At 37.5% G+C, this 16,449-nt stretch overlaps 1 protein-coding gene across 3 annotated transcripts in view; it reads left to right on the top strand.

Annotated features, from left to right (window-relative positions):
• The window catches only part of KCNK2 (potassium two pore domain channel subfamily K member 2), a 197,112-nt gene that overhangs the window by 108,712 nt on the left and 71,951 nt on the right, over nt 1–16,449 (top strand). For all 3 annotated transcript variants that reach the window (XM_040446465.1, XM_040446467.1, XM_040446464.1), the window contains exon 3: nt 1,825–1,942. In XM_040446465.1, coding sequence (XP_040302399.1) covers nt 1,825–1,942 — 118 coding nt within the window. The remainder of the gene's footprint in view (nt 1–1,824; nt 1,943–16,449) is intronic.

Below are 16,449 nucleotides of genomic sequence, written 5' to 3' on the forward strand. Positions count from 1 at the left end.
CAAGAGTCAGATGCTTAACCAATTAATTGAGCCACCCAGGTGCCCCCAGATATTCATAGTTTTTAATGTGGCAAACTTATTTCTAGCAATCTGTCCCAATGAAGTATTCAGAAATGAAAAAAAATGTATTTATACATAAATATGTTCAGAGCAGCACTTTTCATAGTAAGAAATTTTAGAACAGCTTATATGTCTACATATCTGGCAGTGATTAAGTAAATACGGTAATGACAAAGAAAAACTACATATAGAAAAATATTAAGTAAAAATAGAGTATATGTTTCATATATTTCATAAATCCAACCATGTAAAAAGTGTAGCAAAACACCAGGAATAGATACTTTAATACATTAACAGTGTTTATCTCTGGAGTCTGGAATTGTGGATAAGTTTTATTATTCTTGTTATGCCTTTCTGTATTTTCCTAAATTTTTTATAATAAATATATATTGTTAAAAACTTTTTTTAAATTTTTTTAACATTTACTTATTTTTGAGAGAGAGAAAGCAAATAGGGAAGAGGCAGAGGGAGAGGGACACACAGAATCTGAAGCAGGCTCCAGGCGCTGAGCTGTCAGCACAGAGCCCGACGCAGGGCTTGAACCCACAAACCATGAGATCATGACCTGAGCCGAAGTCGGACACTTAACTGACTGAGCCACCCAGGCGTCCCTATATTGTTTAAAATTTTAAGAGAGCATTGCCATTTAATTAACTTTACACAGAACTACTAAAGTTTTAGTTTATAAGGTAAAACAAATCAGACAAATGTAATTTTATATTGCATTTTCAGCTCTGGATTCCATGCTCTTTTCCATCTGATGGTAACTTTCTCGGGTAGTGCCCTCCGTTTTCACAGTGCAGTTTTTGTCCACTTGCCAGTAGACTGAGCTTAAACAAATCACTTTACCTCTCTCAGTATTTAATTTCCTTGTCTATCAAATGAAGCTCCTTCCAATTTTAAAATCTGGAAATTAAATGATAAAGATCTCTAAAACTATATGCAGAAAACACCTTTTCCTACAATCCGTATGTCTCTCTTTTACTACACAATTTTCTCCTAACATGTTCTCTTCTGTGTTTTGTTCTTCTGGATATCCCTATCCTCTGCTCAACATCTGATGATTTGGGAGATTATAATGTCATCTTTCTGTCTGTCTCTCCTTACCACTCAAGGCAGTGTCCAGATCCTAGTGTCCCTATACGAATATTGTTGATTGTCATCTAGGGGCTTTCGGTGATATTTTGGTGATGCTATGAGATGGTAATTGAATTTATGAAGAATCTGCAGAGATTCTAAGAATCTAGATATACATGGAGTAACTTAAGTTTGATAGTGAATTGCTATTGCCTTTTTAAAAAAGCATCTTATTGTTATATACACTCTACAGCTATACACAAACTAGGCTTGGCTGAAACATTCAAAATGATTAGCACTTTGGAAATAACCTGCTTTTTGATGAAGCTTTTATATATTATTTAAATTGTAAGTGTGCAATATTTTTGCTCTGTGTTGCTTCCTAAAAAAATAGTAGTTGATTCAAATAAGTCACTCAATATGCTAACAGAAGAGATACAAATGCATATTGGTGCAGTATGATATGCTCCATACAGATCCATTCACTTGATATCAAATACAATTTTCTTATCATGTAACTTATTAAATTATTTAGTAGAAAGCCTTAATCTGTATTGTATACTCCAAATGAAAAAGCAAGCCTTAAAATGGATTCTTTGTCTAATTCGTCAACTAGGGTGAAATATGTGCTGTTTGATGCCTCCGTGTGATTTATGTGTACTGATAAATTTCTTTTTAAACTTGCAGCAAATAGTGGCAGCAATAAATGCAGGGATTATACCTTTAGGAAACACCTCCAATCAAATCAGTCACTGGGATTTGGGAAGTTCCTTCTTCTTTGCTGGCACTGTTATAACAACTATAGGTAGGAGACAACTTATCTTGTTTTCTAATCTTGGTACAGCTTGTGAGCTAAACTTCATGTTTGAATTTTTCTTTTATGGTGGGTCAATTTGGTCTATAGCATGTAGAAAACTAGATTTTCGTAAATGGATTTTGAAAAGAACGTTGAAAGGTTTGAACAAAGGGATGGTGGAAATGAATTTGTGATTGTACCAGAATACTAATTTACGTTTAAAATGCATATGAACCCCAAAAGCAGTGTACTTGAGTCATTTGACTAATGGATAAGGATGTCAGGAAATGGCTTGAAATGATGATTTTGGGGGGGGGGGACAAGTGGTTTTAAATTTCCCTGCCTCTTTGATTCTTTAGTGTAGAAAGAAAACATTTGAGTACCGTTCTGACATTCTTTTCATGAAGTTCTTATCTGATATGACCTTTACCAATTTGTAAATTTTAACTCTATAGTTCAACAGATTATCCCTGTTCTTATATGCTTGCGTGTCATGATTGCTTCAGGGACTTTTAAAAATATATTGTGTTTGCAGTAGTGCACATGTATAAAAAAACCAACACCGAAATATGAAGATTACAAAAAGAATTAAAGTCTAAACCCTCGCTGTTTGCCTTCTACTCATGTTGTTTGTTATAATGCTAAAAAGGACCTCATAGTGGAACAGGGTCTCTTTTTGGGCTTGACTGTGCATACACTCGGCACTTTCTAGGAAGCAGAGAGGGTGTATATAGATGACTTTTCTTCTGGTAGTTAGTCATTCAGTGCCCAAGAAATATCCAGAGGCTATAAATACAGACCCCATAGAGAAATCCATGCTTGCCATGCCGTGGGGATTAGGAAGGGTTACAGCTGTCTTGTTACATGGAAGGAGGTGGGTTTAAAACATAATTTTCAAGATAGGGAAGGAAATGACTCATCCCAGTTATGAGGGAATTTTAAGTGGAAGAATTCTTCCCTTCGACATATGCTTGTGATGAGATTTCCTCTCATGGGCCTGATGTCTGCTTTTGGGGTGTGAATTACGATTCTAAGAGTTTTCATATTATTAGGTGATGCCATTGATAAATTATGAAGTGGATAAGATTTTCAAATCAGTACTTTATATCAGAGTCCTAAATAAGAGGACAGAGACAATGTATGGATGAACTCTTGCTTAAAATCTTCCTTTGGAAAAAAAAATTTGTAGAGTCTTGTCATTATCCAAATCCACCATAATGACTCTTTGTGCTGGATCACTTGCCAGTGATTTTTGCCTTTGTTGAGAGGTCAAGGAACTATATTTACTTTTCCGTTTCCAGCAGCTAGGTCAAAAGTGGTATGGCTGTGAAAATCTGGAAGAATGGCAACCTGGATTTCTAACCATAATGACAGGTTAACCTCAGAGCTTAGACATCTTGGCCATTTCTACTATGGAAATAACTGTTTATTGTGTAAACTACTTAGAGTCTAGAAGAGAAAAAAAACTTCACAGACTCAGTGAGAGTGGTTTGTTTCTGCCCAATGAAAACTCAAAAGTCCAAGTTATAACTCTTCATGACCACCACTAAATTATTCTGCAAGAGACTTAGTCATTATGCTGACTTACTGTTGCATCCTATGTTTGTAAACAGTCTCATATCTTGAATCCCAAATTCAGTAAGTTTTGCAGACATATACTTCAACACATGAAAAAATAAACCATTATTACCAGCCTTACCCCAAATTATAGCCATTAAGCACAGTAGCTGATTATTTAGGTTGTTTAGGTAGCTACCTGACAACAGACCACATTCTCTACTGTTCTATCTCAGGCTTTAGTCTTAGGTGGATTAAGTCATTCTAGGTCACCCACACTTCCTCCATGGTCTTTTACTCCTAGGTCAAGGTCATCTCCTATGACCTTAGAACAGATTATGATCTAGGGCAGGATAAAAATTTTGGCTTCTTTATGCGTGTCCTTTTGACACTTAAGTCATCATCCAATAAAATTCAAAGTATAATTATTAATCTTTGTAATGACAATAATTATGTGAGCTTTGAAGTGGTTTTTAACAATCACAGACATTGTAACCTCTAGCGCTGGCTGCATTGCATTAGTTATTTAAAAAAAGAATTTGAGACAGTTTTGTAGAATAAATTACAGGGGCTTTTACACGGTGCCTGGAACAGGCAGTGCTTGATGGAGCTGTGTTAGCTACAGTTGTCCAAGATGCGTCTATTTGGTGTTATCAATTTGCCTAAGAAGCCAAAGGGACTGTTATTATCATTGGAAGTATGCCCAAGGGAAGTTTAATGATACAAAACAGATTATTAAAACTTAAGGCCTAATTTTACAGTTTCTCTTCATATATCTACATACTCTCCCAATTCATATGCTTCCAAACCCTGCACAAATTCCATTCCACAGTTGCACAGGCTCCAGTCCATTCTTCGCTGTTCTCAAACCTCACTTCCAGTCATCAGCCAATTCTGTTGGCTCTTACCTCAGAGCACATCCACAGTTAAACTGCTACTCACCATTCAAACTGCCGCCATTTTGGTCCAAGCCGGCATCATCTCAGCGTCAGCATCCTTGCAGAAAGAAACCTTCTACTGAGAGCATTTGTGTGCTTTACGAGGCAGAGCAAACACCATACTCCTCTCCACCTCACTTAGTAAGATGCAAGTAGTTCTGTGAGGTTAGGGATTTTTCTGTGTTTGCATCTTTTGTGCATCCCCAATGCTTGATCCACAGGGGGTGCTTAACAATTATTTTTGGAATTTAATAACAAATAGGCATTCTAAATGGTCTGAACTGTGGTTTGCTGTAAATTACATAATGCTAAATTGACCTATTATACCACATTCTTAATAGCTCTTTAAAAAAATATTTCTTTATTTTGAGGGGGGGAAGGGCAGAGAGAGAGGGAGAGAAAGAATCCCAAGCAGGCTCTGCACGATCAGCGCAGAGCCCGACGTTGTGCTCAAACCCATGAACCGTTGAGATCATGACCTGAGCCTAAGTCAAGAGTCGTATGCTTAACCCACTGAGCCACGCAGGCGCCCTCATTCTTAGCTCTTTTAACAGATTTTATGACCAACTTTTTTGTTAGTTTGTTCATTTATTTATTCAACAAATAATACAGCACCATCATTCTGCTGCTATAAAGATAAAAGATAAATTGGCTGAGCCTAAGTTGCACACAGACCAGTCAGGAAGGCCAGTGGACAGACAGTCATTTATAATCTAGTGTGTCACATGCTATGGGTTAAGAGTATTTAATGGGAACATCTAGGAGCTACATGTTACAGAGATACTGGGATAGGTAGATGGATAAGGAAGGGACAAGGGATACTTGTCTTTTCTTAGTAAATGTTATCTTAGGGGAGACTGGAAAGAGAATTAGGAGTTTTCCAGGTGAGTGAAGGTGGAAGGGGAACATCATAGGCACTGGGAGTCTGTGTGGGAGAGATTAGGGCTAGGGAACAGTGTGTTCTACTCGGGAATTCCAAGTTATCTAGAATTGTTGTTTGCAGTTGAAGGGATTTATCCTCAGAACCATGTAAATGAGCAAGTCAATGTCAGTGGCTCCTGTTGGATCAGTGCTATTTCTGCCACTGCCAGGACATAAAAGATACAGTCCAACTTGGGAGATACAATGTACACTTATGAAATAACTGAAGAATAACAGAAATGAGTCTTGTATAAGCAAATGTTATATGCAACAGTGGCTTAAACAACGGAGTAAGATTGAGCAAAAGGAAAGTACATGTGGGCTGGAGCTGGGACGAAAGGCTTAATTAGAGAAGTTGGTTTGAACTATGCTTTGAAGAAAATGTTTTGGTTGAGGTCGATGGAGGGGGAAATAGCCTCCCAGGTCTGCGACTGAGCAAGAATACAAAGAGGTATGAGCTTGGTTTATTTTGCGGATAGAAAAGTAAGAATTTGCGTAGAGTAGAGGAATTGTTTAAAGGAGTAGCGGTTAATATTATTGGCTGGTTCAGATGGCAAGAATTCAGCTGAATATAATTTGAGTTTTCAGAATTTGGGACCTACTACAATAAGACAGAACATCCGTTGGTTTTGGGTTTTTTGTGGTTGTAGTTGTTTTGGAGAATGAAGTGACAGGTTGCAAGTGACTTTAGAAGGTGCATCTGTCAAGAAGAGGATGCGTGGAGACTGACAGTTGAAAGAGCAATTAGGAGACCGTCTCAGTGACCCACAGAAGGGGGATGGGAGGGTTCACTGAGATGGTTGGAGTTGATGTTGCAAGAAGAGAGGAAGACAAAATGTTGAAGTAATTAGCTGCAGGATTCAACAGGCCTTGGTGACTAACAGAAGTTGAGTATTGAAATGAATATTTAAGCAGCAGGCTTGCAACTCCTAGACAGGGCTAGTCTAGCCCGTGAAAAGAATTTTTTTCAATGGCCAAGATTCATACATTGTGTTCTATTCAGAAGCTTCACTTTAGTCGCCCTTCCCTCAACTTTTGCTTGTTTGTTCTTTGATTCAGACAGACTAGGAACGCAAGGTGGTGGGCTGAAGAGACGAATGATCAATCAGGACATTTAAAAAAAAAAAAAAAAAAGGGGCACCTGGGTGGCGCAGTCGGTTAAGCGTCTGACTTCAGCCAGGTCACGATCTCGCGGTCCGCGAGTTCGAGCCCTGCGTCGGGCTCTGGGCTGATGGCTCGGAGCCTGGAGCCTGTTTCCGATTCTGTGTCTCCCTCTCTCTCTCTGCCCCTCCCCCGTTCATGCTCTGTCTCTCTCTGTCCCAAAAATAAATAAACGCTGAAAAAATAAAAAATAAAAAATAAAAAAAAATAAAAAAAAAAAAAGACCATTAGTGATGACAATAAATGCCACCCAAGAAGTTCATGTGTGGTGATAGTAGATAGAGGGGGGAGCACGTGGGGGGAGGTGTTCCGAAGGAGGCTGATTTAAGATCTCTCTGAGCAGGTGACCTCAAAGCATGAGAAGACGGCAGCTAGGTAGGGAAGAGCCAAGATAGGTTCAGGGAGAGGGCCGGCAATGGCAGAGAGCCTGAGGGGGACGGACGTGGGCATGTTCAAGGGATACGGATGAGTCCCCGTGGCAGGACGTGGAGGAAGAAGCAAGGTTAGCGAGATCAAGAGGAGCCAGGGCGTCTGGGACTCAGGAAGTCATGGCAACATTCTGAATCCCGTGGGAAGAGCCGCTGAAAGATTTAAGCACGTGAGAGGGATGATGTGACTCAGCTGCCATTCGGAGGGCACGAGGGGAAGCAAGAAGGCCAGAGAGAAGGTTGTCGCATCAGTCCCTGTGAACGAAGATGTCGCCTTGAACCGAGGAGGTGGCGGCGAGGAGGGTAAATCGTGTATCTGTCCCCTTTTTGCCCTCCTCGCCACCACCTCGACAGACATGTGATTAAAAACAAAAAAGAGAGAGAAAGTTCGCTGATGGAAATACACTTATCCCTAAGAACAATGCCAAAGGGGGGCTACTCGTGTTTTCTCTTCCAAGTTATTTGAAAGCTAATAAGAAATCACTTACGGTCTAGGACAAACTGTTGGCAAAAATGATGCAATGGGTAATACTTTGAGTTCGGTTTAAAGATTAGAATAAGATGCCAGATGATTTTATTACCTGAAGGCATTCAAATATAATGAGATTTTCCCCAGCGGAAAGTAAATTGGAATGCCAGGGCCAGGATCTGCCCAAGCTTATCGCTCAGTCACGATCTCTGAGCGTCAGAATGCAAATAACAAGGGCACCACTGTGGACTCCAGCAACTGTAAGATCCTGCAAGCATCATGTTGAGGCTTATGGAACACATTTCCTTGGAGTGGCAGTTCTCCTATTCACAAAGGACTCTTGTTTTCTACCACTTCAGTGTCGAGATTGAAATCAGTTATGCAGCTTCTATGTTTATTTTTCCTGTATTTTGAACCAGCCCACCGCCTTCAGTTCGCTTTTACCTAGATTCCGTTGGTGAAGCTGTTATGACGATGGCCACACATTTACTGTGAACCCCTATTTCGCCTGTTTAACATAATGCCTAATTGATTAGAAAAAGAGCAACAACAAATAACAACAACAACAATAAAAAAAAAAAAACGGGGAAAAAAAAAAACAAAAGTAAAGGTTTAGAATCACTTTAACCAGCGGTTCCAAATCAAAGAAACGTCAGTCTGGGAAAGACAGAGGCTATATTGTAAACTGGGAGGCCTTATGCATGTCTTTAGCAGGGAGTCCACCGTTTCTGTCGGATATGGTAGAAAGCTACAACTGAAAGAGTGAGGGGAAAATTGTCAGACTACTTTCTGTTCAGTTTGGTGATTTCATGAAGCCGCAATCCGAACTGGGAAATGAGTAGACTTGAAACAGTGGTGTAGAATTTGACAGAGAGCATTCTCCCAGAGGATGATGTTGTTGTAAGCTTTGGGTGTTGAGTGTTATCTTATTAATGTAGTACGCTCATTATTCTGTGGCATTTCACTAGTCTCTCGGCTGTCCTCAGAGCATTGCAGATTGGTTTTCGGAAACCCACTTGAAAGGAAAATTAAATGTTTTTAGGCAGCTTAAAAGGCAATCTTGCAAGGTGACTTCTAGCTCTGACCCTACAATCTCATCGCATTTTTCTTTATGCCAGTTTGTTAAAGTGGGTGAGTATTTTTTCCAAAATAAGTAATTTTGGCCTTGTGCAGCTGAAACACAGACGTTGAAATTAAGAGATTGTTTTGGATCTTTGATTCTGTTTCTCCTCCCGTCCACTTAAATTAATGAAAATAGAGCCTATCTCAGGATGTTAACATATGTTCCTGTCACTCAAAATCTTCACATAGGTTTATTTCTTTTCCAAGTTAACATGCATTTCTCAGAGAAAGTATCTTCTGAATGGTAGTTAAGTTTGCAGAGTACAGAATCACATTTGATAGGCAATAAAGCAGAATTATTACATAAATATATTGTAGACTCCAAAGAAATAATGAAATAGATTAGTCATCTTTTCTCAGGGCATGCATTTGTTACATCAGTCACAAAGAAGTTCAATTCAGAACCCTTAGTTCTTAGAATCCCGTGCTGATTGGAAGGAGGTTGAGGAACATTAGGAATATAATCTTCCCGGGAGTGAGGCAGCATTTTTGTTTGGTTTTGGTAGTAAGAAAACACACAGCAAGACAGTACAGGATTAACAGAAACTGAAGGTCCCAGAAAGAGGAGGGCTGGCTATGATAATGGCATAGTGGTCCTTCATTTCTTGGATATGTTCACATCAGGAACTCCTTGTACTCTGAAAAAAATACGTTTTTATATGTTTCTGCATACTTTTGAAAAGTTTGCAATAACCTATTTTTAATCTTCTGGAAAGCTATCACTGTCAAATGTTGTGATCAAGAAATTACTCCAAAATTGGAAGCAAGCAATTGTCACAAAGTTCATGCCCTGAAAGAGATACAGAATCCATTTTTTTCTTGCCTTCCCCCCCTTCTCAACCACTGACATGGAGCATGGTTTACCATGGGTTATCGATTTTGTAGAGCATCTGACTGACCACCAAATGTCCAAGCACTGCTCTGAATGGGATTAAAACTAGGTGAGATGATTATCAAAAAAAAAAAAAAATACTTTTTGTAACTGCCTCAAATAATTCATTTGATAATAACTTTTGTCTGGACCTGTCTCCTTTCAGCTAGTAATTATGCTACATATTTGTTTGCTTCCCAATCCTTTTTGTGTGTGTGAAATTCTTTAGACTTGTGCAAACTTACTCTTGGAAAATTGGCATTGTTATTTAAGCGGTGCTGTAAATGTAGCATGATGTTTACAAAAGACGTACCTGTGCCAAATGAGGTTCGTGTGCAAGTATGGTGGTTTGGGTGGATATGAAGTACAATGTACATGTGACTAATTCTAACTGGAAATTGGAATTTCACGCAGCCAACTCTTGGTTCTGACATCCCATTGGGGGTGGGGGGAAACACTGATAATAGGAACAATTGAAAGTCACAGGTCATCCAAAAATGCACATTAATTACAAATCTTCAGCCTCTTCCACCTTCAATTTTATTATCAAAACGAAAGCAACAAATACATGGGCAAATTTCGTTGATGTGTTTCACCTCTCCCTTAATGCGCTTAGGCTCCCCTCTATGCTATCAAAGCGTAAAATTTCCAAGGGCAAGCGGCAAGAGAAGAAAAAAAGGAAAGGAGGGGTATGAAAGTCATAAGCTGCCCAAATTGCTGGTTCAAAGAATGTGTGTTTTCATAGGTAATTTCAGGGGCATTTGTAGATAATGGGAGCTGTGTTTTAAGTTAAAAAAAAATAATAGATCTGGGCATGATCTCCTAATATACATTGTATCACAGCTAAATAATGTGCTGGGCATACTTATGCAGACACTTCCATTAGTTTTACTCACATAGTATAGTTTAGGATGAACATATTTCTCCCTCTTTTTTAAAGGAATGATCCAATAGAAGGGACATCAGATTTCACTGCAGAAAATCTAAGTCCAGGTTTTTGTGCCACTAGCTAGGGTTGTATTATTGATCTAGTCGCTGTTCTATTATCCTTAATATTCTTGTTTGTCAGTGGGGCTAGTATTTCTCACAGAGCTATTGTGAAGGTTAAATAAGATTATGTACGTGAAAATAGTTTGCATCCTGAATGACAGTATATTAGAGTAAGCTGATTTTATTAGAGTAATTTTTATTACCTTATTATTAAAATAAGCCAATATTATTTTTTGCACATTTATTTATATTACTAATGTCAACATAGAAAGAAGTATATTTTTCTTACACCTTGAATGCACCCATTTTCACTCATAATACATATCATGTTTGCCTTCATGTAATTTATTAGGGTTTGCTCAAACCACTTATTATCACAATGCTAAGTGCCAGATTTGACTAGTTTCTTCATGTAGTTAACGTGTATTTTGGTTTCATGAAATGAGCTGATTGGTTATTTAAGTGACCTATAGATAATCCACAGTGTGATCACTGAAATAGTATATAATGTAACCTTGAGGTATTACTATTACTTGAGTATAATAAAGATTAACATTTGTGTAAATCTGTTTGCTATATGATTTTTTTAAATGTATGCCTTTATATTAGTTAGGATATGCTAAGTTATTTCCTGTAACAAACAATCCCCACATCTTGGTGGATTTACAAAATAAAAGTTTTTTTTTATTCACACTGTATCTTCAGTGTGGATTAACAGTAGGGCCCTGCCCACTGTTTTAGCTCAGAGACCCCGGGTGACACTCGTCCTTCTTTCCGTGGCCTTTCCTGGTCACTTTGGCATAGGGACCAGAGCATGGGAAACTGTGCATGGGAACCTGCACACTGGCTCATGGAGCTTCAGTAAGTGCACACACTGTCTTCACTCACATGACATGGGGGCCAAACCAACTTCAAGACCGTAAGTGGGGAAATGCAATCCTACCCTGTGCTCAGAAGAACCCAGATATTTGGTGATCGTCTTAATAAATGCTATAAACAAATACACTCACTGAATGCCCCTTCTTAAAGGTTACTTGATATTCCAACAAACTAAACGTGACAGAAAGTATATTTTACATTTTGCTTTTCCAAACTATGTCTCCCTTAATGCCAGCACTGCAATGGAATTTTTATTTTTCATATGTAATATTGGCTCCTGTTGAATTATTAGAGATTGTGTTCGCAAACGACGTCCCCACATGGTGGTTTCATCCATGAAACGATCTCAAAATGAACATAAAAATTAATATGTAAAACTCTAATTTTAGCTTTTAGGCAGAAATTCTGCTGTTATTGGTGATGTTATTTAGGGATTCCATTAGCATGTATTGTAGTAATGATCGTTTAACAAAGTCAGAATCATGATGATAAAAACATTAAATCCAGGAAAATAAATTAAAAGATTGAGTTATCTTTGGTGTAGAGGCAAAATAATGCAGGGGTCAGCAAACTGTGGCCTGTGGGCAAAATCCAGCCTGCCACCTGCTATGTAGTTATTAGAGTACAGCCACACCCATTTATTTTAGTATTATCTTTGGCTGCTTTGTACTAGAACAGAGACCATATGGCCCTCAAAGCTGGAAGTATTTACTATCTGGCCCTTTACAGAAAAAGTTTGCCAACCTTGGACTAAAGGAAAGAGTGTAAGGCAAGGAAAAAAGGATAGAGTTCATAAATAGAAGCTCTAGCTTTGAGATTTGATTCTAATATTTATTCACTGTGTGATTTTGACTACATCATTTTCTGAGTTTCCTCACATGTGAATATTCAAATGGCTCCCTAATAGGTGAATAAGAATAAATATGCTTGCTATCTCATAGGATTTTATGAAAACTCAGAGGATAGTATATTTAACAATGTTTAACTGCCATGTACAAAATATTGATCATTTTTTTCAAGCATATACTGTTTTTTCCCCTCATTGTCTAATGAAGGTTGAAATAAGCCTCGTGAACTTCTAGAAGGCATATGGATAAGCTTCGTGTTTTCTGGAGAGGGGGTCCACAGTGTATATCAGGTCCTCAAAGGTATCCATACTCCTAGAAAGGGTTTAAAGCCATTGGCTTAGATAATTTCTACTTTTTTTTCCAGACTGATGTAAAATATAATTTTTGTGGTACTTCAAAAATTTTGTGGTACTTCAAATTTATATGGGTAAAAATCCATTTTAGAAACATAGCAAAAATATGCTCATGTAGATGCTAGCACACTAAATGATCACTTGGAGAACTAAGGATAGTGCTCAGAAGGAAACCATGTGAAACTACAGTTCTTAAAATAAGAAAATCGTATTCTATTGCTGAGCTCTGAGTGATATTATAGTGTTAGATATTTTCAGTTCTCCAAACTCCTGTGTATTCTGAGTTGTTTTCTGTAACCACGATGAAAAATGCTGTATTTTCGAAAAGTAGAGAACGACCAATCCCAATCCATGACTTTCTGCCTTTCAAAAATTCAGACTTGGGGGAAAAAAATTTCCTACCAGGAACAGGAGTCAATATATTCCTTGGGGGATATTTTAGGGGGTGGAAATGGTACATTTATGATAATAGAAAGGAGGTTGTTATAATAAAGATACTCTTACTATGGATAATAATTGAAAGGAAAAATAGCATAGGCCTGATTATACATTATGTTTCACAAACTCTTTGTCTTTCTGCAATGTTTCCTGGTTGACTTTTATAAATGTTTGCTGAAAGTCTGAAGGCGTGCCATGCTAAGTGCCATTCAAAACTCATAGATAAAAAGATATAAATCTAAGAAAGATATAAATCAAGGTAACTCAAGACAGGTGTTTTGCCGATGTCAATACAGAGAAGAAATAATACTCTTTTATGTGGCAACATTGGGCATGAAAATAGTTAATGGTATGCTCTCTTAAAGTCAAATGCTGTATACCTTTCCTTAAAAATTTAAATCAGGAGTACAGGTACATGAGTAAACAAGTGAGAAACAAGCAGTGTAAAAACTATGAGTGACAGCAAAGTCTTCTGCCTGCATCTGAGCCCCCTCCCTCCATCATCTACACAGAGGCCACCACCGTTACCATTTCTCGTTATTATTCTAGACATCATTTGGGCGTACATATAAATGTGTGTGTGTGTGTGTGTGTGTGTGTGTGTGTGTGATTAATATATACATGGTCCTTTATTATGTAAGTGAAAGCCACTCTCTGCTTTGCTATTTCTGTGTAATATGTCCTGCAAATTTTTTCTCATCACGTCCTGAAGATTTGCTTTATTGTTTTAGCAGCTGCATATTTTTCCATTTAAATGATATGTCATATCTCTGTCCCCTTTAATGGTCATTAGTTTTTTGTCATGAGGAACAGTGCAATACTGGATACTTAAGTGTTCTATAACATTTCTGTATGTGTATATGGCTATGTAGATAATATATCTGTATCTAACTTTGTGTGTGTATATATAGATATGTATGTATATGATTTCACGTTTCCTTTATCCAGTACTATTTTTTAATAGTCTTTTTGCTATGCTTGATTTTTAAAAAACCACGATCGTGACTATTTTATCTATCAAATTGCATATATAGATTGGTCTTTTCTCATATATAGTAGTATATGATTAAAAGAAAAATGCACAAATGTATAAAAAAGGAAAGTAACTAGATACGATTATGCTTTTTATAGTCATGTTGCAGTGTGTGCTTACTTGATGTAGTTGACATAAGTTGATATCATACCTAATCATTGATTTTTGGAAATATTTAACATGATCCTTATGGATATTATAAATTTAAGCTGGTTGGCATGTCTGTCATCGGATAGGTTATTAGTCTTGCAAATTAAAAACTAATAGGGGGTGGGTGATGGGTATTGAGGAGGGCACCTGTTGGGATGAGCATTGGGTGTTGTATGGAAACCAATTTGACAATAAATTTCATATTTTAAATAAATAAACAAATAAATAAACTAAAAACAGTGGCTCAGATCTTTTTTAAAATTTTTTGAGCTTATTTTTTATTTTGAGAGAGACACACAGTGAGAGTGGGGGAGAGGCAGAGAGAGAGAATCCCAAGGAGGCTCTGCGGTGTCAGCACACAGCCTGACACAGGGCTCAAACTCACGAAACCGTGAGGTCATGAGCTGAGCTGAAACCAAGAGTCAGATGCTTAACTGACTGATCCACCTAGGTGCCCCTCAGATCTTTTACTATGAACCTCAAAGATACAGAAAGTCCTTCCTTAATCTACTTGTCATTTGGAATGGCTACTTGTTGTGCTGTGGTGCTTTACCTTTGTAAAGTGGAAAGAACAATTTTGTATACTTTCTCCAGGCAATGTGATCCAGTCATCTAATTGTTGTATAATCCAGCATGAGATCCAACATGTGTCATTTAAACTGTGAAAGAAAGAATTCAGCATATCATTTAAATACTTTGTCATTAGGAGGGTTTATCTCACAATTATTAGCTTATATAAATCCTCAGAGAGACAATTTTTTCAGTGAAGCTACAGGAGTGGAATAAATATTTGCATGTTTGCAAATGGCTTTCTTGCATGAAAGATCATTTTGTCAGATTCTGGAATCACAACTTTTCCTCATCACAACCCTGAAGATTTTTCTGTATCGTCTTTTGACATTTGCTGTCAGACAGAAGTTTGATACTGGCCTGATATTCTTTCCTTTATTGGTAACCTATTTTCCATAAGTGCCTCTGTTTTTAATTAAAGATTTTCTTTTAATCTTGCACTGGATTCATTTATTTTGTTGGGTTTTTTAACCTTTGTTTAATTTTATTTTTGATTATTCTATTCTAATGATTATGTTTTTCCACCATCACGGACACTGACAATTTTTTGTGCTGTTCTGTTCTCTGTTCTCAATTTTCTCTCTCTACTATGTGCCTTTTAAAATTCTTTCTACCTTTATTTTTTTCTGTAAATCTGGAAATTCGTTTGTATTCTGTAAGCTTAAGCAATGGTTAGAATTCCTACTATTTCAATTCTCCTTAATTGTCTTAAATACAGACTTTAAGTTTGCAATTGCACAGTTTCCTTTAAATATTATATTATCCTCCCCCATCTCTTTTTCTTTACTTAATTTTGTCTTTAGATGCCAGTAAACTCATTTTTTTTTTTGTTGGCTTTAGGCTCCAGATTTATAATCTAATGATTTATTGTCTCCTATTGCGGTTTCCAAACATATTCTGGGTTCTGCACCATTTTCAGAAATGCACTCTTCCTATTCGTTCATTCATTCATTCGCTTGGCAAATATTTATTGAGCAACTATTAAGTAGTATCTAGATGTTTGGAATACATCAGACAAACAGACAAAAAGCTAGAGAGAGATTTAACACGGAACTAAATTATACAGCATGTTACATGTTAATTATATAGCGGTGGGGAAAAAAATAGACCAGGAGTAGGAGGTATAATTTTAAAGGAGTCTAAAGATGATATTTCTCTTCTGGTTTTCTATATTACTTGCTTTCACTTTGGATCTGTGTTTCTAACCTGTGGACATATACTGGAGATGGGGCCTAAAAGTTCTTTCTCCTTAATTCAACGTGGGCAGGCTTTGTAGCAGACTAACATAAGTATAGTTGCATTTCAGTCCACTTCCCTCTCCTGAGTGGAATATCCTCCCATATTCTCCATCTCTACACTCTGAATTGCTGCAGAAACAAGGATATAGAATTTTTCTAGCTATTGTTCTGAGCTGTCTTTGAGACAGTCTTATTGCCTTCCAGGGTTAGGCTTTCTACCAGACTGAATTCAGACTAAAAAGGACTTAACCTGTGAAAAGATTACAGAAAGGGGAAAAATGTATTAAGAGTTGACGTTTAGGGCAAAGTCAAGACTTCTCCTAATTATCTCTCTTTTTTTGTGCTCATGCTTCACTTCAAGGTCCAATGAGAGTGTGCAAGAAATTAAGACGTTAGGATGCTGCATGTTGTGGAACAGTGGGTTATCACATCCCCTCCACACATCACCTCTCCCACCCTCTGGAATCTTTTCTTTAAAATAAATTTATGAATTTCAAACAGATATAAAACAGGGGGATCTATTTGTGCGTGTGTGTGTGTGTGTGTGTGT

This window comes from Herpailurus yagouaroundi, unplaced genomic scaffold (assembly GCF_014898765.1).
Source record: "Herpailurus yagouaroundi ecotype Mexico unplaced genomic scaffold, PumYag 195, whole genome shotgun sequence".
Taxonomy (NCBI): domain Eukaryota; kingdom Metazoa; phylum Chordata; class Mammalia; order Carnivora; family Felidae; genus Herpailurus; species Herpailurus yagouaroundi.